General features: G+C 36.0%; 1 protein-coding gene across 1 annotated transcript in view; it reads right to left on the bottom strand.

Annotated features, from left to right (window-relative positions):
- LOC150100485 (sodium/hydrogen exchanger 9-like) overlaps positions 1-27,354 on the bottom strand; it is a 481,199-nt gene that overhangs the window by 324,729 nt on the left and 129,116 nt on the right. Inside the window, exon 6 of the mRNA XM_090402508.1 lies at positions 14,468-14,565. Within this exon, the coding sequence (XP_090258634.1) occupies positions 14,468-14,565 (98 nt within the window). The remainder of the gene's footprint in view (positions 1-14,467; positions 14,566-27,354) is intronic.

Genomic DNA, 27,354 nt, shown 5'->3' with positions numbered 1-27,354 from the left:
CCAACAGGTTTCACTTCGGTGAAGTAAAATTATTCAAAATTAAGTGGATATTGAATACCACATTATTTCCTAGCCGAATAAGAAAACTATATAAATAAAGATTGGCAAGTCCAAGCGTAAGCCAACACCTGGTAGTGCAATGCTGGGTGACTCGTAGTAAAGGTGGAGTAAGCTCCGATCACTGTTCTTACTATTTTTCCATAATGTAAAACACAGCTCCTAGGAGATGTCTTATTGTTCTACATTATGAGAGAAGGTCACTACCCAGACCGGTTTCGACCTTTTTTGAAGTCTCATCAGTGAATAGGTAGACCTAGATGTAATACTAAGGTTTCAATGGTCAGAACTAATATCTTTACTGTACGAGTTGCCAAAAAAGATGCACAAATACAATACACTCAATTTTTTTAGCTTTCAAATTCTTACGTTTGGATCATTGGTTAAAGACTGGATTTATAAAACACACAAAAGAGAGCAATATAGCAGATATAGAAATAAGCAATTTCACTCCTCTCATGATAAATTATTTATATTAAGTAAAAATTTTTTTATATTAAGCGCCTCCTTAGCGCAATTGGAAGAACGACGGTACATTGCGCTCTTCGATTGGAATAGGCTTAAGTTCGATTCTCGTCGCGACGGGAGGAATCTTTATCTGGTCGATTTCATTCGATGGTGAGTTAGCCGATCTCATACGGAGGTAGCAGGGTTTTTTCTCCCGGAAACTCGGGTTTTTCATCCCACATACATACAAATCGGCCCTTCAGAACACACGCAATTTACAGACAAAAATTACTAGTTGTGGTGGTGTTGGAGGTGGGCGGTAGATGGTGTTGATTCGTAGTAGCGGTAAGGTGTAGAGACAGTTGAAGATGTCCTCCCGCGATGAGTCTTCGGACTCCTTGGAGGTATCAGGAATAATAATAATAATAAAAATGTATAGTATCTTTATAAATTTTGTTCTATTAAAATAAATCTTTTTTTTTTTTGTTTACTTTTTTACTTTTACTTTTTTTTGTTTTTTGTTGTACATCTAAATTCAAATAAAGTAGACATTTACAATGAAATATATTTTTATTTATTTATTATTATTATTTTGATAAGGGTATTTTGATAAGGTACTTGGTAACAATGAAAATTAAAGAAGGGGTACACGATATCTGAAGTTTCAGAAATACTGATCTATCCAAATATTCAGTCTGAAACATTGGTGTATATTACGCTGTTCGTTTTCTTAAATTCCGCTTCAAATATGGATAGATGAAACAGCATGATATGCACTTCTTACATTTTTTTCAGCGTCATTTCAATTTTGAATGTGAAACATATTGAGTGTATTGTGTACTCTGTGTTTAAGTGACTCTGGACAATTTTTGACTTCGTTTTTAATTGTGTACTTATTTTTGGATTTTTGATAGACAAATAAAATTTTAAAGATAATAGTTCATAAATTATAAACATATTAATCAGAAACGCAATTTGCTAAAATGCCAAAATCACTCGTTGGGTAGCATACTTGACGTCTTATGTTGCCCTCAATAATTATAGTTTACCTTTAATTATCAAATTTTCAAATTATTGTATAAATTAATTATTTATAGTAAAAATTCATAAAAGGCAACTGTTTTAAATCGATTTTTTTAAAAATAAGATTTGTTTCAAAACTGTTAAAAATAATAAATAAATTAACTCAAAATTAAAAATTAATGGAAAAAGAATAATTTAAAAAATGAAACTACAACTGATCAACATCAGCTAAATTTACTCAAAAAAGAACAAGAACACTGGATGCATGTTTTAAAGCACATAATATCGGTTATTAAATTTTTTTATTATTACTATTATTATTACTATTCAGGCCTCCAAGGAGTCAAAAGACTCATCGAGGGAGGTCCTTCCTAAGACATAAAGTCTGTCAAGACTCATCGAGGGGAGGTCCCCCCCCTGAGAAACACAAAGTCTATCATACCACTCTTTAAACTCACTGACCATTCTCGCTCCCACCACTCCATCAGGCAATGCATTCCACGGCTCAACCACCCTTCACACAAAGAAAACACTCCTTACCCTCTTGCTCACAGTTTCCTTTCGTAACTTCCAGGGATGGCCTCTTGTCATCACTCCTTCCCGCTGTTCAACCAAGCGAAAGAACTCCCCAGTGTCAACCCTGTAACCACCTCTCAAAAGTTTAAAAGTCTCAATCATATCACCTCTCCTTCTTCTATCCACCAAACTCTGCAGTCCACATTCTCTCAGCCGATCCTCATAACTATCCTTGTACAGTCCTGAAACCATCTTTGTCATCTGTCTTTGTATCCTTTCCACAGTTAATTTATCCCCTTCAAATCCTGGGGACCAAATCTGAGAACAATAGTCCAAGTGTGGTCTGATCAGAGACTTATACAACGGAATGATAACCCTCTTATCTCTGCAGGTCAGTGTCCTTCTCATAATAGCAGCAATCCTCTGTGTTATATTCGCCACCTTTGCAATATTATTATTATTATTATTAGACACCTCCAGGGAGTCCAAAGACTCATCGAGGGAGAGTGTGCCAACAGCATCGAACGATTGGCCCCCTTCCAACTACTAACCGCGCTCAAACTTACTTAACTGAGCCATTAGTAGCAGAGGCTCTACCAATCGACCAACCTTTGCCGGCACAATATGTCGCCTAAACTTCAGGTTTCTATCAATCATCAACCCCAGATCTCTTGTCTCCCCTACTTCCTCCAGTATAACTCCTCCCATAGAGTATGCAGCATCCCATCGATGTTTCCCAAACCGCAAGACCTTACAATTTGCTGCATTAAACTGACATCCCCATTCATTTGCCCATCTATCTAGCTTATTTAAATCCTCATGAAGGGCTACCACATCTGCACTATTACTAATAATCCTTCCCAGCTTCGCATCATCCGCAAACAACTGAATATTCCCCTGCAATCCACTGGCTATGTCATTGATATAAAGGTTAAACAATATAGGTCCTAGTACTGAGCCCTGTGGGATCCCACTTGTAACCCTCTGCCTCCTGGAAACTGCTCCACCATACACAACTCTCTGATATCTATCAGACAGCCAATCCTGAATCCAGTTGACCAATCTGACATCCAGACCCATGTGCTGCAACTTAAATATCAGCTTATCGCGTAGCACCCTGTCAAATGCCTTCGCCAAGTCTAAGAAAATTGCAGTATATGCCTTTCCCTCATCTAATGTTCTTGTAACTTTATTATAAAAGGCTAGCATATTGCTAAAACAAGAGCGTCCTTTCACAAATCCATGTTGATTCTCACAGATAACATTACCCTCATCTGCCCAATGCTGTATACGGTCCCTCACTACTTTCTCCAAGATCTTAACAACTACTGATGACACACAGACTGGCCTATAATTAGACACTTCCAGTCTGTTACCACCCTAATGTAATGGCACTATCTTACCTTCCTTCCATTCCATGGGCACCTTTGCCAAAGCCAGACTTTCATTGAAAAGCCACGTTAAAGGCACTGTCAATTCCCTAGCACATTCCTTACAAAAAAACACATGGCGTTCAGAGGAAGTTCAGATACTCTATATACAAATAATAATGAAAAATGTTTGAAACTGACTGTATTATTTGCCAAATTTGACAGCATATTACAAAAACATGTAGAACCCCCCCAAAAAAAAAAACAATGAATTTCCCTAAATAATGAAATTTCATTATTTAGGGAAATGTATACAAAAACGAAATCGTTAATATACTGAGTAATGAAATTAAAAAAAAAAAAATTCTATCTAAATAAAGAATGCTAAGTATTTTTCAACAATTGTTGATTGCATCACTGATATTTTGTGGCAGGATCAAATGTCCTTAATTGTAAGATATGTTTCTATAAAAGAAAAAAATGAAGAACCCCAAGATATTATTATTATTTGACACCTCCAGATATGTATAATATTACCTTATCTTAATACATAACATTGTACATATCTGCAAGGAGATGTGTTTTGCATTATGGGCGACACTGAGATAGGAGTGATGTTAGCTTGGTCCACCTTTGCTATGAGTTGCCCGGTGTTGTACTACCTTACCCCAGTCCTGAATATATTTTCAGAAACAAACTTTGTTTGCTCACACTTGGATAAAGGATTAAACTAAGTTTATCATAGTCTAACCAAGTGAAAAATAAACTTTCAACACCCTCTTGTTCACAGTTTCATTTCGTACTTTCATGGATGGCCCCTTGTCATCACTCCTTCCCGCTGTTCAGCCAAGCGAAATAACTCCCCAGTGTCAACCCTGTAACCACCTGTCAACAGTTTAAAAGTCTCAATCATATCACCTCTCCTTCTATCCACCAAACTCTGCAGTCCACATTCCATCAACCGATCCTCATAACTAACATTGTACAGGCCTGAAACCATCTTTGTTAGCCTTTGAACCCTTTCCACAGTAATTTATCCCCTTCAAATCCTGGGGACCAAATCTGAGAACAATAGTGTTATATCCCCGTTTTTGTCTCTTATTTACTGTTAATATCTTTAATTGCCTTATCTTTACTTAACTCTAGCTTTCAGTTAACATTAAAGTTTTTGTATCTCTTTTTCTCAGACTTCAGTTGCCGACAAATTTGTATAGATTAAAGACTGCGCCAGCCGGCAACTAAATTCTGATACACTATCTAAAATACTTAAAGAAAATTGTAGGGATCAAGATATATGCAGTCGTGGTCCCTATTCTCATATCACTATTGGTTTCCCTTTAAATGCAAGGTACGAAATTTTCCAAACGGTAATTCAAATCCGCAGAAGATATGACAAACTCAATTGATTATGTAAAAGAAAACACATTTATTACTTCACAAAGACAAGTATACATGTTATTTAAATTCTTAACCTTAAAAGAGTCTGGGTTCCTTTTTCTTAATTAAACACATTTAAACCTTTGCACTATAATCCCTTACTTTACAAGAACTCTTCACTTCTATACGTATATCTATCCTCAGACTCTTATAACTAAATTTCCTGGCATTATCATACATGTAACGTTGCACATATATACAAGAACATTTCAATAAATCTGACATGTAATTCCCTAGGACAATAGTACTTATTTCTACTTAATTCTCTCCCCCAAAATATCTGTTAACATTCAATTACTTTCTGAACATATGACATTACTTTTCTTAAATCACTTAAACAGTCTGGACCTCGGCCTCCTGTTCGGCTGGAGCCTAATATGCTTTCTTCTTAACAGTAGACAAAAGTGTCCAAATTGCAGACTGTTCCTATGGCACAACACGTAAATAGCGTGTGTTCTTAACTTCTGTTTCTTTATTCCACAGATACTTTAATCCTACATTAATATAAGAAAATCTTCGCTTACCGTTCTTGCTTTGACTAGGTATTCTGCTCTGTTCACTGTACCTCCTCTGATGGCAGGCTTTGTTCCCTTGTTCCTTTGTTCTACACGAACCGAAAGCACTCACATGGACTTGTACACTGACATGGATTTCATCAGCGGCTCTTTCTCCTAATGTGTTTGAACACATTGTAGTTGCAGCTTTGACCGATGTAACATGCATAGCAAGGGGAGATCCTTGCTACACGTGGTGGCAAGCTCGACATAGCTCTCCTACGGAAAACTAGGTGCCGATGAACCTCGGAGACGAGACACAAGAGATCGGAGCTAAGAGATAAGAGAGCGATTCGAACTCCCGCCGAAACTTTTATACTCCGAAACAGCTCCCTCACTCGGCAGTGTCGTCACGCATAACGCGGCAGCCGATTGGACGGCATGGCTACGAACTGTCTTCACATGTCTTAAAACTTGTACTTAGCTTATACATAATTATTTGGTAATACTACATGACTGTCTACTTTAATTCATTCACAATTACTATTTTATCTTAACAATGTTTGGAATTTACACATCTTGATATTTACATTTTCTTGGGACATTATTTGGTACATTTTCCATTCAGAGGCATAAACATGTTCTTATCCCTTCCTTCTGAGGTAATGTTGGGTGGGAAAAAGGGATGACTCATCACTTTTTCCGACACAACAATAGTCTAAGTGTGGTCTGATCAGGATCTTATACAATGGAATGATAACTCTTTTGTCTCTGCAGGTCAGCGTCCTCATTATTGCAGCAATCCTCTGTGTTACCTTCATCACCTTCACAATATGTCCCCTGAATTTCAGGTATCTATCAATCATCAACCCCAGATCTCTTGTCTCCCCTACTTCCTCCAGTATAGCTCCTCCAATAGAGTATGCAGCATCCCATCGATGTGTCCCAAATCTCAAGCCCTTACATTTTGCTGCATTAAACTGATACCACCATTCATTTGCCCAATCTGTCTAGCTTATTCAAATCCTCCTGCAGGACTACCACATCTTCACTATTACTTATAACCCTTCCCAGCTTCACATCATCTGCAAACAACTGAATATCCCCCTGCAATCCACTGACAATGTCATTGATATAGGTCCCAGTACTGAGCCCTGTGGGACCCCACTTGTAACCCTCTGCCTCCTTGAAACTGCCCTACCATACACAACTCTCTGATACCTATCAGACAGCCAATTCTGAATCCAGTTGACCAACCTGACATCCAAACCCATGTGCTGCAACTTAAATATCAGCTTATCATGTGGAACCCTGTCAAATGCCTTCGCTAAATCCAAGAAAATGGCAGTATATGTCTTTCCCTTATCTGCTGCTCTTGTAACTTTATTATAAAAGGCTAGCATATTACTAAAACAAGCACACCCCTTCACAAATCTATGTTGACTCTCAGAGATAAAATTATCCTCATCTGCCCAATGTTGTACATGGTCCCTAACTAATTTCTCCAAGATCTTAACTACTGATGACACACAAACTGGCCTATAATTAGACACTTCCAGTCTGCTACTGCCCTTATCTTACCTTCCTTCCATTCCCTGGCACCTTTCCCATAGCCAGACTTTCATTGAAAAGCCAGGTCAAAGGCACTGTCAGTTGCCTAGCACATTCTCTCAAAACTTGTGGTGAAATACTATCCAGTCCCACAGCTTTACTGACATCCAGAGTACTCAGTATTTGGAACACACTCTCCTCCTGCACCTCTAATCCTTGAACCTGCCCTATCCCTCTAGTATTAAAATTTACTCCTCCAGGATGAAATGCACCAATAAAGTGTTCATTGAAGAATTATACTATGTCCTCTGCATCGGTCACTCTATTCCCATTTTTATCGCACAATGTCATTCTTCCGCAATCATTTCTCTTCATACTGGCCACATAGCTAAAAAATTCCCTAGGATTTTCTCTGGATCTTAGGACCAATCTCTTCTCATATTCCAGTTTCACTTTCCTCACCATACTAGTCATTCACCTAGCCTGTGTCTTATATTCTTCATGCATCGTCTCTTCACCTGTCTCCTTATATCTCTTCCATAGCCACTTTTTCACATGCAGTTCCAGTATAATATTGTTTGTCATCCACTTTACACCAAATTGTGTCCTCTTCTTCACTTGTGGAATACAGCTTACTATTGCTACTAACAAATATTCTTTCATATCCTGGCCTTCCAATTCCTCCATCCATGAAACTTCCCCAAGTTGATGTCTAAGAGTATTATAATCACCTGCCTTATCATTCCACATATGTTCCCTTCTCTTTGTTACTCCTGCATGTCTATTCATCTTCCAAGTCAAAACCACATGGTCACTCTCTCCAACTGGTGGGAGAGATGTCATCTCAGTTATTATCAACTCTTCTGATTTTATGACCAAATCCAAAACTCTTGAACCTCTTGTTCCCTCTATTACATGTTACCTAAGACATTTGTCCTTCAAGAATTCTAGAAATTCCATTCCCTTTTTGCTACATGCATCTTCCTATCTGCAATTTATACTGCTGTAGTTAAAATCTCCCATAACAACCATTCTTTTCACTTGCCAAGCTGAACTGTCTAGACATCCCCTGGTTCCCACCCTCTGTCCTCCTTGATTTGTAGCAACACCCCCACTAAATATCCCATCTTGCCTATCTCTACCTCACACCATATGCTTTCAAAATCATTAGTGTCACTGCCTTCCAAAGCCTCCACTCTTAGAGGACATGTCGTCACTTATCATAAGCAGTACTCCACCACCACGCTTTCCCTTTCTATCCTACTGAAAAATGCTATACCCTGCTACTTCTATTCCTGTTATTATATCCTCTTCTGTTAACCACGTCTCAGTGATCCCAATAATCTTTGGCCAGGCTGATGCTATCTGCAGCACCAATTCCTCTCCTTCATTGCGGATACTCCTGGCATTAGTTTTAAAGCATAAAAATGCCACTATATCTATACTCAGCATTATCTCCTCTATATTCCACTGGGCTCAGCATTACCTGATGTTGTCCCTCTTCTCCCAAGTACCCTTTCCCACAAGAGGCCACCTTTGCTACCATCCACCTTGGACATTCTAGTTTTCCCTGCATTGGTGTTCTGAATGACACACTGACTCATTCAGAACACCAATCTCTCTAGATTCCTTCCTCTTTCTTCATTCAAATGAAAGTAGTTTCTCACCTACAATTCCTCTCTGTCCTCAAATACCCTCCAAGCATCCACATATTCCAGTCCTCTCTTCTGACACATTCTAGCTATTATGTTATTCAATATTACTGCTCTTCTGCTCAGCTCGTCACTATCATACCTATGCAACACTCATACTATCTTTCCTCTCTGAGTCTTCTTTTGTACTACCTCAAGCAAGAATCTCATATCTCTCGCTGCCCAATTTACATTGCCTCTCAAGTCATTTGTTACTACCATCACAATCATCTCATCTCCATTTCACCCCTCTTAATTGCCATAGCCACACTTTCTATCGTTCTTCCAGACAAACACTCCTCACGCATCCTATCTTGCACACCACAGATCATTGAGTCCCCATACATACAAACATAGAATACTATTCACACATTTGGGGGTACATCCAAAGCCTCACTAGCATTGCTTGATGTTATTCAAAAGAAAATAGTCAGATTAACTGATGACCTATCTCACAGAATCACTCTGGTCCCTCACTTACAGACATTCAGTTTCTGCCTTATGCCTTTTCTACTGGCTTTCATGTCAGTGCTCTGCTGAATTGGTTACTACATTCCTCCATTTTTTTTTTCAAAATCTGCAAGAAAAAGTGCAGTTGTTAGGAATCATCCATTGACCATTAACCTCTAAACTTATTGAACGAACATTTTCTCCTCCTCCTCACCCACACACTTTGCACTGATGTGTCTTGTTGAACTATCATTTGTGGATCAGATATTTTAGAAAAAATGGCCAACACTATACAGATTTAATCAGATTTCTTGACAGAAAAGTTACTTTTTTTTTTTTTAATGCGACCTCCACCCAGCAACATTTTTTTAAAACCTATAGTGTATTAGTACCATTGGGGTTATTTTACTTAGCTATGATAGCCCACTGAGCTAACAAAAGTTCAAATAAAGTGGTCAAAGGTATGATGGCCTCACAGAATCAACATGATAGTCTTTAGAACTGTGGATATTTCAGTATTGACTTTTTTATGTAATGAGTTGGGCAGGTGTCAGTCAATGTAGCAGATATTTTATGCATCCACTCTTTTTTTATACTGTAGTATAAAACAAACAGAATGTAAAAAAAATATGATAATGTAAAAAATACATCTGAACAAGCATATCAACTCATAATGAGATGGTCTGGACAAAAAGTGCATGCAATTAAAAATTGACAGAAACATAATGAGCAGATTGCAGTAAATCACTAAAATGTTAATAACTAGAAAATGTTAGATGAATAGATGACTAGGATACATGAATACACACAGAAAATGCCTGTCATGAACAGCTTGCTCATATATGAAAACAGACATGCATAAAGTTGAGGCAAAGCCAATATTTCAGAATATGTGAGCGAAAAAAAAGTGATCTCTGCAATCCTATTAGGAATAAAGGCATGGAAATATATAACTAATTGCATAATAGATGACTGGAAAATGTTTAGCACATCCTAAATTAGAAAATGTACATTATTCAGTTTGCTACATAATGTTTTTAATAATAACTGATTTTGATTTCTTTAAATTATTAGGTCATCTTAATCTAAATAAATAATAAAATCACTCCATACATTAGTGTGGAAAGATGACTAATAAGCATCTGGAGATTATGTGCTCATATTCAGAGAAAAACAAATTTTCCATTATCAAAAAAAATGTCAATTTTTTTGATAATGTAAAATTTTTTATTTTTTAATCTCATCCACAAAAACTTGTAAGCCTATAAACATCTTAGTATTAGTACCACAGGTGAAATAATATCTAAGTGGGAGATGAATTTCATTGTCTAATGTGTTTCCCACATTGGAAACCTGCAATAGCTTAGAGAATTCATAAACAAAAATAAATAAATGGTGGTTTTTCCCTTTCAGTCGTTTCTGACCTTAGGTGACTTTGTAGGCATTGCCCACAAAGTGTTCTTGGTGAGATTTTTTTTTACAAGGTAGTTCACCGTTGTTTTCTCCAACTCCCCCAATTTTATCCAGCTCGATACCGGCAAATGACTGGGACATATTCATGACTGTAATCCATGTGTGTTCATGGGACTGGTTTGCCTGTTCTGGGGGACAAAAAACCCGAGTTTCTGGGTGAAAAAAACCCTACCTCCATATGAGACAGGCTAACTCACTTTCGTCGAAAGAGACAAGATAAAGGTTCCTCACATCACCAACGGGAATTGAACCAGGTCTTTCTGACCAAAGGGATTCGTCAAATAAATAAATAAATAAATACATTCAAATAAAAATGCAGAAACCCAGCTCTTGAGATAACTGACCACAGAATCATTCAAACCACTTCAGACCTCCATTAAAAACTGCAGAGATTCACTGGCTACTTATATTAAAAGAAGAGCCAAAATTCTACCTGTTGTAAACTCAAGTTCTAAGAAGAATAATATCAATTTTATGCTATTATTTGCAGGGATATTTCTTCTCTTCCTCTTTGGACATCTCCACAGGTCACATCATTCACCCATTTCTCATTCCTTTAAAAATGGTACCATTCATTGTTAAAACTTACGGGATAAACTACAGTTTTAAAAGCATTTTGATCTCATATCAGAGGTTTGCAATTATGAGTCCTCAGAAGCAAACACACAGTACATTCTAACAACAATGCAACAAATGACAGTAAGCTAGGAGAAGCCAATTTTACAAATCTTTATAAAAGGCCCAACACCTGATTACATCAGCTGCCCTTCAGAGAAACTAAGATCATATAGTTCTTTATGTCACAATCTACAAACCTGAATTCCTGCAGATTGACTCTTTGATCACTTTCCAATCAAATTGCTGAGATTTCTTTGTAACCTTTTTGAATATCCTTTGGTCTCTCAGTATTAGTTTCCTGTGCACTTCTTTCCTGAAGTGCTTCATCAGCTGATAATTTTGATAGATAATTTTCAATGTACAGTCTTGAGACCAACCAGTCACAGAATAATTCAAACCACATCAGGCCTCCATTACAAACTGCAGAGACTTACTGACTACTTGTATTAAAACAAGAGCCAAAATTCTACCTGTTCTACCAAATTTTACTTATGTTGGATACAAAATAGTATGTTGATAGGACCCTATGAAACACTTTTGTAATCTGCAATTTCATATTATTATTATTATTATTCGTGACATCTCCAAGGATGTCTGAAGACTCATTGCGGGAGGACACCTACTGTACAACTTCCGTCTCCACTACTACACAGAACCTTACTACCAATCACCTACATCAATGCCATCTACTGCCCATGCCCATCACCACCACAGCTAGTATTTTTTTGTCTGTAAATTGCATGTGTTCTCTGAAGGGCTGCTTTGTCTGTATGCGGGATGAAAAACCCGAGTTTCAGGGAGAAAAAACCCTGCTACCTCCGTATGAGATCGGCTAACTCACCTTCGATTGAAAAAGTCCATATAAAGATTCCTCCCATCATGACGAGAATCGAACTTAGGCCTTTTCTAATCGAAGGGTGCAACGTACCATCGTTCTTCCAATTATGCTATGGAGGCACTTATACTACTGACATCATTACAAATGTAAAATGGACTCTAGGAATATCTGTTTGGTTTATGTGGCATCATAGCCCACAATGACAGGAATAAAGACATTTTTTTAGCAGGGATAGTACACAATATATATTTCAGCACTATGAACCACAACATATTTATAATGTGTTAATGTTAAATTCTAATAAATCTAATACTTTTTTTTAAATATGTAAGGAATAATGCAAAGAAATGTAAAAAATGATGTGAGACTCAGTGTTGAACACAATGATTGCTATAAATAAAATTCTTAATGAACGTCCATGGACTTACTGTAGGAAATACCATTCAACCAATAACTTCTATCATGCTTTACCCTGAACTCCACTCTCTTCACATTTACAACATACTCCAACATTATTTTCTCCATAAAAAAAAAAGAAACCCAACTTGTCCCTTGATATACTTATACAACTTCCAGGGATGACCTCTTGTTCCTTCACTCCCTTCAGTATGGATAATTCCTTCTATAATAATCCAGTAAAACCCTTCCTAAACAACTTGTCAATCAGATCACTTCTCTTCCTATATTTCCTCAACCTCTTCATAAAATAAATATGAATAAAACAAAAGCTCTTAAATTGAGCAAATGTCAAAAAAATTAGAATTGAACAACATATAAAAAGTTAAGAATTTTACATACTTGGGAGCTAATATTGATACTGAAAACAATACTGCTTTCAGTTAAGTGATATAAGGAAATCCAAACAGTAAAGAAAACTAAAATAAAGTTCTTCGATAACAATGTGAAGCCTTTCATATATAGATCAGACAAGGACATTTACAAAGAAACATTAAACAGTTTTCAGTGTTTGAATAGAATTAAAAATATTTTTGCCATAATGTATAACAAATAAGTTACATAAACAGACAAAGCAAAAAAAGGACTCCCAATGAAATAAAAAGCATAGATGGAAGTGGGTTAGACATGTGTTCTGTGAATGGACAGAGGAAAAATTCCAAGGATGAACATGAATCATCCTGGAAGGGAAAATAATAGCTTGAACTAACTTGGCATAGAATGAGACAAAAATATACAAAGATTGCAGGCATTGCAAAAGACAGGGAAAACTGGAAAAGATGGGGTGGTCTTATGTGTCATAGGAGTACTATGAGAATAAGCAGGTAGGTAGGTTTTCCTAATAAACAATCCAGAGTCCTGATATTGCCTTAATCTCTAGACTTTTTTTTTCTCATCAAAATGGAAATAAAGTGATCAAAAACTTGACTATATGGGTATCGTTTCTTCAAGCCTTGTAAAACAATTCAGCAATTGCACTAAATAATCTATGTCATTTGAACTATGCCATTTGAACATTTGTGCTATGTCATTTGAACTGTCTTGGTGAAAAAGCAACAATCTTGTTCTTAACAATATCAAAACAATAATCTGCTTCTTTGTGTACCTATGCTCTAAGTTTACTTAAAACTTTCTGAAGTGATCTGACATAAAAACTGATCCATGTAACCATTGCCCAATTTTATTGATGATGCTAACTGAATATACTTTATCACTCAACATAACTAAACTGAATAAAAATGACAAGCACCCTTGAGATACTGACCATCCTATACATAACTTGATGGCATCTTTCAGAAAACAAATCTCCTGTCCATCTCATTAATTATCCATTCCACATCTCTCTCAACACACAACCAACTTGTTATGCCACTATCTGTTAAATGCCTCTGCAAAGTGAAAAATACAGTATGAGTATTTCCTTTATCCAGCATGTTCACTTTTCATAAAATGCAAGTCATTTGCTTAAGCAAGACCTCCACTTCACAAATCAAAGTGGACAACTAACCCTATACCTATTAATTCAATCCTGTATTCTAGTCCTTACAAATTTCTCCAACTCCATAACCACAAATGCAGATATATATCTATTGGTCTATACATGAAACAATTTACACCACTCTTTTGCAGTGGCATTATTTTGCCTTCCCTTAGGACCTTTCCTACTGCAAGTCTCTTGTGACAACCAGGTCAAGGACACAGTCAAATTTTAGGGAGATATTTATCATCTCCCCTCGAGTTTCCACAATATATAATAGTAGGTACTCAATAAATAAATTATATCCTTTACAGCAGTTATTTTTGTCACCATCTACCAGTGTCACCCTTCAGTAATCATTCTTCATGAATAAATATTTAGACATGAAAACTAAGGGCTACAATTTCTAGATTCACATATAGTTATCTTTCAATTATCCAATCATACTAGGAAATCAAATTGATGGTCAGATAATTAAGATCATTTAACTGAGGGTTCAGTTACTTCAAGGACAGATAATTGAGAGATCACTATATAAAAACAAAAATACAATCAAAAACATAACTTACCTGGATCTGTAGCTGATATAATTGCTCCAAAGTAGAGGCAGTTAGTAAAAGAAAAATCCAAATATGGCATCAGTTGCAAAAACCCAAACATCACAGCCCTATTTAAAAAAAATAATACAATTTTAAAGTGAGAATAATATATATATATATATATATATATATATATATATATATATTTTAAATTGTATGGGATACTAAGATTGTAAGATAGCACCTAATTTACAATGCGATTGTAGTCAGTAGCTAACATTCTGCATTTTTAATAGTCCAGATATTGAAGCTCAGGGTGGGCTAGTGGAAACTCTGGTTTTTCATCCTGCATACAGGCAAATCGGCCCTTCAAAACACACACAATTTACAGACAATAGACGGCACTGATGTATATGATTGGTAGTAGAGATTCAGTGTAGTAGCGAAGACGGAGAGTTCTACAATGGATGTCCTCCTGCGATGAGTCTTCAGATCTTGGAGGTGTCACAAATAATAATAACCTTTCATAATGGCTGCTAAAAATCTGAACACTACAGGCATCATGTAATTGAAATCTTAGAATTCTAAAAATGCAAAAAAAAACATGACTTTTGATGCACTTTTGATGTGTCAAAGATACATCAAAAACTCACCATACATCCCAAATATAACTCAATATAATATAACTCTCAGATTTAACTCATCTCCCGAAAGAGGAAGGTCACTAGTGGTATACTGTAGGGGTCAGTTTTGGGACCATTGTTGTTCAATTTACATATTAATCTTCCTACCGGCTAGGACGTCTATAGACGTCCAACTAAATCTGGATAAGATTCAGCCCACCTGTTTAAAGAACCTGGATAAGAAGTGCAATTTGACTGTCATGTCCATTAGAAGGTGTGATAAACCCTCACGCTGAAGAGAAAAGTTAATCGGATTATCTCCCGTTCGTAGCTGCCTCTCAGTTGCCTATAACAAGAAACGGACCTTCTTGTTCCATGCTGGTGAACTGGATTTTAGTTATATATGATAGATTAAAATAGAGAAATTATTTATTTATTTTTTCTCTTTTTATTGTACAATACAATTTTAATTTCTGGACAAAATAAAGGTCTTGCATAATTTCTTCACTTAACCAATTTAATTTTTTATTTTTTTGTGCAAATTTTTTTCTAATCGCTACTAGACAAAAGATTTTTCTTTGTTCTTGAAGAAATTAATTCACGATAATTATTTGGAATATTCTTTTAAAAAAAGAAAAGAAAACCGGCTGCCGACGTTCCAGGTTATATTAATTTTATTTTTGTACAAAACCATCGAAATCGAATAATACTTAACAGATTTCCTTTAATGACACGCTTGAGCAACTTTGCTTTATAGAGAATAACATGAAATTCTTTAATCATATTACTAAATTTTTTCTTCATGTTGTATAGTAATCTGTACTTTCACTTTCTTGATTTCCTTGTATAATTGGTCATTACAAAATGAAATTAACAGTTATGATTTAAATTTATATTTTCTGCATAATTCCAATATTTTATTCACCAATTTTTAAAGTAAGCGATACATTTGCTTATTTTTATCATTCAAAATATGTATATCAAATGTGAAATTTCATTTCCATATTTTTACAATAGAATTGAACTTTATTTCGCCTCTGATAGGTTAACTCCCCCCGTTGCATTACTATCACACACCCGAAAACTGTTATGAAACATAGGTACAGTTTTTATTTAATTCATTATTTTTCTCTAGTAATTGTTCCACATAACTTTAATTTTTCGATACTGAAACTATGTGGTGATTATTATAAATTAGCAAATTATAAATCAGACAATATACATATTTCCTGATTATTATAAATCATGAAATTATGTGATATTCAGATACAGGTGAAATTAATATTTAAAATCACTGTCATCCTCAAATGCAATATCAGAATAAAGAAAGTGAAAAACCCGAAGTTTCGAAATACATTTCGAAAGCCCGCTCTCGAAATGTATTGGTCTACAGACTGGATTCTGAACACGGCAATGTTTCGTGATGTTATGACTGAAAAACAATACATTCTCATCATGAAGTATTTGCATTTTCAGAATAATGAAGAATACGATCAGGCAACACATCCTTGCCTAGTCCTCAACAAAATTTATGATTTTCTGATGAAAATCCGTCAAAAATGTAGATCACTCTACATTCCTGAGAGAGACTTGAGTATCGATGAAAGCCTTATGCCATTCAAAGGTGGACTGAAATGTAAGCAGTATATTCCCAAAAAGAAAGCGAAGTATGGAGTAAAATTTTTTATGCTTTGCGAATCGGAAAGTGGATATCTTTGGGATTTCAAACCTTATACGGGAAAGCAAACTATAATCGAGCACGATAAATATTCGGATCTCCCCTTGTCGATGCGTGCAGTAATGCAGTTACTAGACCCTTTACTGGGGAAAGGTTACTGCATTATAATGGATAATTACTATATATGTGTCCTGAACTCGCTGATTTGCTTTTACAGCATCTTACAGATAGTTATGGTACTCTAAATGCAAAAAGGCGAGATATGCCTCCAGATCTGGCTTCAGGAAAGGTATCCGAACTTATCAGCGAGGGAAAGTCTTTGCACTACGTTGGAAAGACAAAAAAGATGTTTTTCTGCTATCTTCCCTGCACAATCCATCAGCGGAATCCGTGGAGAAGCATGGTTTGAAGAAAGAAAAACCCATTGCTGTGTGTGCATACAACGACACTATGGGTTGAGTCGACAGGTGCAATCAGCAGCTATCATTCTACTCTGTAATGAGGAAACAGCATAAAAAATATTACAAAAAAGTGTTTGGACATGTTATTTGAAATTTGAAGTGTTTGGATTTTGTTATTTGGAACAGCTTCCTCCTGTACAAGAAAAAATGTTTGTCTACCATAACATATCTAGAATACAGAATAGAAATTGCGAAAGCATTGCTGCATGCACATGCACCTTCTTCAGCAAGCAGAAAAACAGGAAATCCTGTCAGACATCTGAGGTTGAACGCTGCTAACTCCAACCATTATCCCGAAAATCTACCACCAACGGCTAATAAAAAAAAACACCTCCACGCAAATATTATGTATGTAATAAAAAAAATATCAGAAAGGAAACAAAAATCTGGTGCCCAGAGTGTAAAACTGCTTTGTGTGTTTACCCTTGCTTCAAGGTGTTCCACGCTGTTCAAGAATTTTAAATTCTGAACAGTATGAAATAAAAAATGTTTGTTTTCAAGGCCATCAAAACAAATATTGATAGAGGGATACGCACTGTTTCCTTTTCATCTTGAAGGCTAATTTTTAAGTTCTTTTTATGACACAGAGAAACTGGAAAGAGTATTCCAGGTAAAGTATTTCATCAACACAATAAAAAATAATGAAATAAAATCTACTCTATATATATATATATATATATATATATATATATATATATATAAAATGATAAGCTTTTTTATGTCATGTTTATCGAAACGTTTTGAAACTCAGGGGCTACCCCGAGTGTCGAGTCTTCAAAATTCGAGTCATCAGAATTCAGGGGCTGAACCCCCTTTCGAGTTATCACAATTGAAGGAGAACTGGTCTACCATACCGGAACACGGGGGGTTGGGCGTAGCCCCCCTAGTTAATAAATGAAATATATAAATAATAACGGGAACATTTTCACCTTGCCAACACCACTGATGTGATATGGGTTCCAAATTTCTTGTTTCGGAGATATATATATATATATATATATATATATATATATATATATATATATATATATATATATATATATATATTACAAAGTTTTGTAATAAAAAATTCTGCTACAACGAAGTTTGGCAGAATCAACAATATTATTACCACCTTATTTCTGTTTCTCGTGTGGGAGAAAAACGGTAAAATGTCACTCTTATAATTATATGAGATGTTATAATGGCAAAAATAGTAAGAAAATTATAGAAAATTATAGTAAGAAAATATATAAGAAAATTTAAGTCATTTGCAGTTTCTCTTCAAAACACAAAGAAAGAACATTGTAAATTCAGCCAGTGGAAAAGAAAATACTACATATTTTTCTCCTGTTATCTGATTTTTTTTCTTATAGTTCAAAGAAGAAATCACTGCATATAACATGAAGTCTGCAGGAGGGAAAAAAATCTGGAAATTGGTTACATTATAACGAATAGAGAAATCATGTCAGAAAAAGTATTCACGTATGATTCTAATCTCAGCAGACATAACATTTTCTTCTAGATTAGATATCTAAAGTAACTGAACCTTTGCTACTAATTTACACTAAAATGAATGGGTATGTTCCCCAAGTGATTTACGTTTGTAACAGCTGTCTTGCGAACGATTTATGAAATAAATTATCTGAAATATCCGCAGATTGCTTAGGTCTATATCCCCCCCCCCCAAAAAAAAGAAGATTATGAAATGCATATGCACCTTTTCTTTGAAAATAATTCAAATCCTCTTTTTCAAGATAATTGTATGATTTATTTTCTAATTTTTGATAATAAAAGTGAAACTGATCATTATAAATTAAACAATTATTTTGGCATAAATAATGTATAAGCATGTAAACGAAATATCAGTATTTCTGTTAGAATATAAGTAATCAACAATCGAAAAGGAAACAAGACATTCTTGACATATTCTGCACTACAGCCTGGGGCACTTTAGTGTTCTCCCCTTTCTTCTCAATAGCACTGAGAGTAATAAGCCTTCAACTTTTCCTCCAGCTAAGAGGATATTACCAAGTATTTAGAAGACATAGATTATTTCAGAAATAGCTTCCAGCAGCAGAAGTAATATTTACATTTTTTTAAAGAAAAACAAACAAAAATAATACTACTGAACTTTCTTTTGTGTGGTATGCATATAAACAATTCTGCATGGTGAAAATATAGCATATTATTTCTAAAATTTCACATAATTTCAGCGGGCAGTAGAACAGCTGGTTTTAGATTGCAAATAAATAGAACAAAATTAGAAGTTTCACAATACAATCTGATTGCCGTATATCTTTTGTCAAAATGGTAAAATGAAGTAATTGATTTTGAATGCTGTGTAGAAAAGCTTTCAAACTTGTGAGTTCTAGGAGAGGATAAGGAGGGGGAGGGGGAAAGCATTAGAAAATCTTCAAAATGAAAAAGAATTTTAAATCATTCGTATATGATATTTTTCACATTATATTTTCAACATATCTACGAGGATGTGCACTAGATATTATCGTAATATGCATAATACAAATAAATAAATAAATAAATGACGAAGGCGAAGAATCACTGCTAAAATATCATTGGATATAAATTTTGGATACCAAAAAGACACACAATCGGAAACCGAGTAATGCAATGTAGCATTTTAACATTTTTTTTTATTTTGTCTTTATGAAGGGGATCTTTATGAAGTGAGGAGATGGGAGTACAGTTTGTTAATGTGTGGAATGAGTTTGAGGGACGAAGCGAGCTGTATGGGAGCGATGGACTGCATTTGAGTGGTTATGGTGTGAGTCGCTTGGAGAGACTGCTGCTGGAAGGTAGAGAAGTGAATAGAGAGAATGAATCAGATTGAGAGGGGAGTGATGTGGAAGAGCAGGAGAGTAAGACAGGAGAGATTGAAGGAGTGGAAATGAATGTGGAAGTGAGTGGTATGAGTATAGAAAATGAGAGAATGGGTGTGCAAGAGGAGCAGGGAAACGGCGAGGCTCAGGGTGGACAGGGATACACAGCGTGAGAAAGGTGGATGCTCCAAGAGGAGGTGAGAGAATGTGTAGGCAGGAAAGTAATGGGATGATCAGGGATCAAAAGGAAACAGATGGAATTGCAAAGGGTTCTAAAATGAAGAAGCAGAAAGGGAAATGGCCCCAGTCCAGCATGGAGAGAGCACATCGAGTGAATGATATCAGTGGAACTAGCTATAGATCCAGAAATGAGTTGTTGTGTTTGTATACCAATGCTAGAAGTATAAGAAACAAGGCGGATGAAATGGTTGCACTAATTGCGTCTGTGCACCCAGAGATTGTCGGAATAAGTGAGACATGGTTAGATGAGGATGGCATCCTGACAGGAATAGAGATGGAAAGGTATGATGTGTTTCGTGAGGATAGAAGGGGTAAAAAGGGAGGGGGAGTGCTATTGATGATAGAGAAAGAGTTATGTCCATACAAGGTAGAGATGCAAGAGGGAAATGGGACCAGTGGTTTTGAGGCAGTATGGTGTGAGATAGAGGTGAATAGAATCAAATACTTGGTGGGATGTTGTTATAGACCTGGTAATGTGGATGGTGGTGATAGTGAAATGTATAGTCAAATAAGCCAAGCAAATAAGAAAAGGGTGATCATTATGGGTGATTTTAATTATGGCAATATAGACTGGAATGAAGAGATAGCAACTGGAAGTAAAGAAAATGAGTTTCTTGAGTTTTTGAGGGATAACTACCTCAGACAGTATGTAACAGAGGGTACAAGAGGATTAAGGGTCTTGGATTTGGTCATCTCATCGGAGGATGTAATTATCAATGAGGTATCAAATCATCCACCAATTGGTGAAAGTGACCATGAGGTGATTACTTGGGTGGTTGCCAGCAGTGCAAGGACCCCTGTGAAAAAAGGGTATATGTGGAACTACAAGGGGGGTGATTATGAAGAGCTCAGGAGACAGCTTGCAGGTGTAGCATGGAATGAGGAGTTAGCTGGAAAAGAGATCAATGCAGCTTGGGGGATTTTCAAAAAATATTTAGTGGATGCAATGTCTAAATGTATACCACGGGTGAGAAGGTTAAATAAGTTAGGTGTGAGATGGATGAATAAAGAGATTAAGCATGCAATACAGAGAAAAAGGGCATTGTGGAGGCAGCATAAGAGAAGTGGAAGTAACCAATTTCATGAGTTCTACAAAGACCAGGCAAGGAGAGTGACTTGGTTGGTGAGAGTAGCTAAAGAGAGGTATGAACAGCAGTTAGCTAATGAAGCTAAAAAGAATCCTAGGGAGTTCTTTCGATATGTAGCCAGCAAAAGAAAGAATGATTATGTAAGGATGACATTGATTGGAGGAAATGGTATAAAGACAGTTATTGCAGAATGTGTGGTGGAGATACTTAATGAGCAGTTCATAAAGATCTTTCAATCTTGTGAATGTGACTTCATGGAGAGATTAAGAGCAGTTGATGATGGGGAGGAGAGACTGACTGTAAGTGAGCAAGAGGTGTTTGGGGAGTTGAGTAAACTAGATGTAAATAAGGCTGTGGGACTTGATAATATATCACCACGTATTCTGAAGGAATGTGCCAGAGAGTTGACACCTGCCTTGACATATTTTTTTAATACGAATCTTGCACTTGGTCAAGTCCCTAAAGAGTGGAAGGAGGGCAAGATTGTGCCACTTCATAAAGGAGGTGATCGAACTCAAGCATCAAACTATAGGCCTATCTGTGTGTCAGATGTTGTGGTTAAGTTGTTGGAGAAGCTTGTGAGAACTAGGATCCAGAGTTGGGTTGACAACAATGGTATAATCTTTGATGGACAGCATGGATTTGCTAAATGGAGGTCGTGTTTTAGTAATCTACTTACTTATTACAATAAAGTGACTGCTTCCTTGGACAGAGGAGAAGGATACACAGTAATATACTTGGACTTTGCAAAAGCTTTTGATAGAGTACCTCATGATAAGTTGACAGTCAAACTAGAGCAGATGGGGTTGGATATTAGATTAGTGCATTGGATTGGAGACTGGCTATCTGATAGGTATCAACAAGTTGTGTATGGGGGTGCAATATCCAGGAAAAGGAAAGTCACTAGTGGAGTGCCTCAGGGATCTGTTTTAGGGCCATTACTATTTAACTTGTATATTAATGATATTGGCGAAGATTTGGATGGAGATATTCAGTTGTTTGCAGATGATGCAAAGTTGGGACGAACCATAAAGAGTAGTGAAGATGTTGTGGCCTTGCAAGAAGACTTGAATAAATTGAGTGATTGGGCAAGCAAATGGGGATGTGAGTTCAATGTTGCAAAATGTAAGGTTTTAAAATTTGGAAAACAAAGATGGCGTGCAGAATTTATGCTTTGTGAGAATATATTGTTGGAATTAGAGGAAATAAGAGATCTGGGAGTGATAGTGGATAAGGATCTAAAATTTAGGGGACACATCGCCAAAATTGTGAAGACAACACAAAGACTTTTGGGAATGATGAGGAGGACACTGACGTGTAGAAGTAGGGAGATTCTTGTTCCATTGTATAAGGCTTTGATTAGGCCACACATGGACTATTGTGCCCAGATTTGGTCACCTGGTTTTCAGAAGGATGAAGAGATGTTGGAAAGGGTCCAAAGGCGACTGACTAAGGTAGTTTCTGACCTCTGGAATGTCGAGTATGAGGAAAGATTGAAAAGATGTAATTTGCAGAGTCTAGTGGAGAGAAGGAAGAGGGGAGATATGATAGAGACCTACAAGTTGGTAAGGGGTTGTTATAGGATCAATGGTGGAGAAGTTCTACAGAGAATAGTGGGAGATCAGGGGAGAACCAGAGGTCATACCTGGAAACTGTATAAAGAGGGTGTGAGTAGGGGAGTGAGAGGCAGGTTTTTTTCGTGCAGAGTTGTGAATGATTGGAATGCCTTGCCTGAGAGTGTGGTGTCTGCAAGGAGTTTCAATGTGTTTAAGACCTGGTATGATGAGATGTGTGTGAGATAAAAGGACCTCCTAGATGAGTCTTTGACTCCATGAGGTCTTGTTTAATAATAATAATAATAATAATAATGAATAACAAAAAATCGTTTCTAAAACTGAAATGTGATGATCCATATAATGCTATTTCGCTAGAAACGAAAGAAAAAGGACATATATATTTCAATAAATATTGTTTAAAAATATAAATATTTGACATAATATTTTCAAAGCAAGCATTTGAAAATTCTGAAATTCGAAAAAAATTATTCAATTATTATACGTAAAGTGAAAGATCAATCAGTGCAACTCTTCCGGTGCACTGATTTGTAGAATTACCAAGTATTTATAAGATGTAGATTATTTCAGAAATAGCTTCCAGCAGCAGAAGTAATATTTAGATTTTTTTTAAAAGAAAAACAAACACAAATAATACTACTGAACTTTGTTTTGTGTGGTATGCATATAAACAATTAAGTATGGTGAAAATATAGCATATTATTTCTAAAATTTCACATAATTTCAGCGGGCAGTAGAACAGCTGGTTTTAGATTGCAAATAAATAGAACAGATTTAGAAGCTTCACGATACAATCTGATTGCCGTATATCTTTTGTCAAAATGGTAAAATTAAGTAATTGATTTTGAATGCTGTCTAGAAAAGCTTTCAAACCTGTATAGAAATTTAGAGTAGTTATGCAATTCAGTTCCAGGAGAGAATAAGGAGGGGGGGAAGCATTAGAAAATCTTCAAAATGAGCAAAAATGTTGAATCATCCCGTATATGATATTTTTCACATTATATTTTCAACATATCTACGAGGTTATGCACTAGATATTATTGTAATATGCATAATACAAATAAATAAATAAATGACGAAGGGGAAGAATCACTGCTAAAATATCATTGGATGTAAATTTTTGATACCAAAAAGACACAATCGGAAACTGAGTAAGGCAATTTAGCATTTTAACATTTTTTTTTATTTTGTCTCTATGAATAACAAAAAATCGTTTCTAAATCTGAAATGTGATGATCCATATAATGCTATTTCGCTAGAAACGAAAGAAAAAGGACATATTTATTTCAATAAATATTATTTAAAAATATAAATATTTGACATAATATTTTCAAAGCAAACATTTGAAAATTTTAAAATTCGAAAAAAAATTATTCAATTATTATACGTAAAGTGAAAGAACAATCAGTGCATCTCTTCCGGTGCACTGATTTGTAGAATAAAATACACCAAATTCACTATCACTAAATAGATTCATTGCAAAAGCTGATCAGCGGGCATTTCAGGATTGATTTTTTTTTCGCATATGTAAAATTGGTTTCAATTTTTGGGAAGAGACACAATAAATCATTTTAGAGGCAAGAAAGGTCAAATAACTTAGGACAGTAAATGAAATTCTAAGCAACCCAATAGACGTAAAGACAGGGGGGGGACACAAAGGTCACTCAGCAACAGTTAATCCACTAATGCTATAGAATAGCCGTAACGAGATTAACGGCGGAAGGAAGGTAATGGCATGATAAAAGGTAGAATGCCGCCGAAGTTTTGATCCATGAAAAAAGCTAGGGAGTGTTGAATATTTCATCCACACTGGCCGGTTGGGAGGTTAATGATAATGGGTTGGGTTTAACTAGTGATATGCAGCTGTTTGCAAATGATGCTAAACTGGGGAGAGCAATGCAGAGTCAAGCAGAATGGCCTTAAAAGGACTTGAATAGATTACATGAATGGGCAGGTAAGTGGAACTATCAGTTCAATGTTGCAAAGCGTAAGGTTTGAGATTTGGTAAGCAACGATGGAATGCGAAGTATATGCTTGGTGGGGAAACTTTAAAGGAAGTAGAGGAGATGAGAGATCTAGGAGTGATGGTGGACAAGGACCAGAAATTCAGGAGCCACACTGCACAAGTTGTGGAGATGTCACATCGGATAATGGCAATGATGCAGAAGACACTGACATGCAAAAATAGAGAGGCTATGATGCCATTATATAAGGCCTTAACCAGGCCTCATATGGATTATTGTGCATAGATTTGGTCACCGGGTTTTTATGGTGACGAGGATATGTTGGAAAGGGTCCAGAGAAGATTCACAAAGGTGATCAGTGGTCTTTGGAATGTGGAGTATGAGAATAGATTGAGAAAGTAAGTTGCAAAGCCTCATGAATAGGAGGGGGGGGGGGGTAATTTTGAGCCATCTAAGCCAGTCAGGGGTTGTTATCAGATTGACATGGAAGGTTTTTCACAGAATGGGAGAGGGAGGATAGAACAAGAGGCCATTGCTGGAAACCGTATAAGGAGGGTGTGAGCAGAGGAGTGAGTTCTTTGCATTTGAGTGGTTGATGAATGGAATGCATTGCCCGAGTGTGTTGGGAATATAAACACATTGTATCAGTTTAAACTTTAAAGAGTTTAAAGCTCGGCTGGATGAGCATTGTGTACAATAGTATGTACCTCCTATGATGAGTCTCTTACTCCACGGAAATGGAATCAGACTCATTTTTCTTCCTGAGGTCAGATGTTAATAATAATATGAATATAATTAAAATTAAAATACTCTTCTTCTCTTCTGCTCATGATGAGTTGAGTTCCTTAGAGATGAATTTTTGCCATTTCTTTGTCCGCTGTCTTTTTATGAAGTTCTATTATGGAGTTTAAGTGGGTGCTTTCTTTAATGTTGTCAATCCATTTCTTTCTTGATCTTCCTCTGCTGGACTGCCGTTCAATTCTGCCATTTAATAATATGTTTGATAGTCTTTCTGCCATTTAATTCTGCCATTTAATAATATGTTTGATAGTCTTTCTGGGTTCATTCTTGAAACATGTCCAAACCAGCTTAGTTGGTGCTTTTGTAGTGTGGTGATTATTGTTTCTTTAAAGTTAAGTTCTCCTCTGACTTTTTTGTTTGTTTTTCTTTCTGTCCAGTTTGTTCTATTGATTTTTCTTAGGCATTTCATTTCAAAAGCATTGAGTTTATCCATTTTTTTTTTTCTTAAGATCCAGAATTCTGATCCACAGAGTACTTGGAATTATCATTGTTTTATATGTCTTTGAGTTCTTTGCTTAATCTTTTATTATTCCATATTTTTTATAGTCTGCCCATTGTTATCTATCCATTACTGATTCTGTATTTTATGGTTTCAAAATAGTCTAGATTATAGGTTCCCAAAGAGAGGGCAGTACCACTCCCCAGTGGGTGCTGAAGCCTTCTGGGGGAGGGGGGGGGGTATAGTGGGATCAGAAGCATTTGGGGGCAGTCTAGGGGTCAGTGGCTCTTTATAGAAGAAATTAATAATATATATTTAAAAATTAATTATTTTCGTGATTTCGTGATTAGATAATCATTTAAAATTTAAATATTGCATTTTAATTCATCTTATGCCTGTCTTACATGATCAATTTTTTTTTTTTTTATCAATTTTCTATTTCAATTATTTAATCATTTGAAAATTTACCATGTCAGATAGAAATAGATGTCAATTTTCTATGTCAATGAGAAAATAGAGTACGTATATGTGTGTATAATAGGTTATGTTTACAGTAGCAAATATATTCGTTATATTTCATTTCAAAATATATATATACAGGGTGTTCGGGATAAATTTGACAGTTTCGTAAGGAAAAAGAAAATCTTCTTTGTATCTATTAAATTTAATGAATTGACAAAAAAACATTACAGGCAGAGTTAATTACAATACTATCAACAAGATTTACTCAAAATAACCACCATTAGCATCGATCACAGCTTCAATTCTGCTTCGGAACCTCGAACAAGCTGATGCTACAGTCTCCCTGGGAAGGGCCGCAAAAACTGTTTTAATTTTATCCATTAACTGGGCTTTTGTATTACTGGAAGTGCGATTGGTGTCTTTTTCAACTGCGCCCCATACAAAATAATCCATGGGGTTAAGGTCTGGGGAGTTTGGAGGCCAAACATTTGGACTGGTGAAGTCGTAGAAATTTTCAGACAACCATTTTTGACTTTTCCCAGAGGTGTGGCAAGGGGCCGAATCCTGCTGCCATACATACGGCCTACCATTGGCTACCCTTGTTATCCAGGGCTTGACTACAGTTAGCAACTCCACGAACAAAGCCCGAATTCCAATGCCAGGGTTCTTCAACACCTGTTCCTGCAGATTTGCGAGGAATTCTGCTGTACGAACGCAATCAGATCGTCTGCTAGGGATCTTTCTTCTTGCTACATCCTCGTAGTCACC

Source organism: Typopeltis vanoorti, chromosome 13, assembly GCF_054136105.1.
Source record: "Typopeltis vanoorti isolate ZY-2024b chromosome 13, IOZ_Tvanoo_1.0, whole genome shotgun sequence".
Lineage (NCBI taxonomy): Eukaryota > Metazoa > Arthropoda > Arachnida > Uropygi > Thelyphonidae > Typopeltis > Typopeltis vanoorti.
Note: the sequence above shows the minus strand (reverse complement) of the source record. Positions and strands in the feature narration are given on the sequence as shown.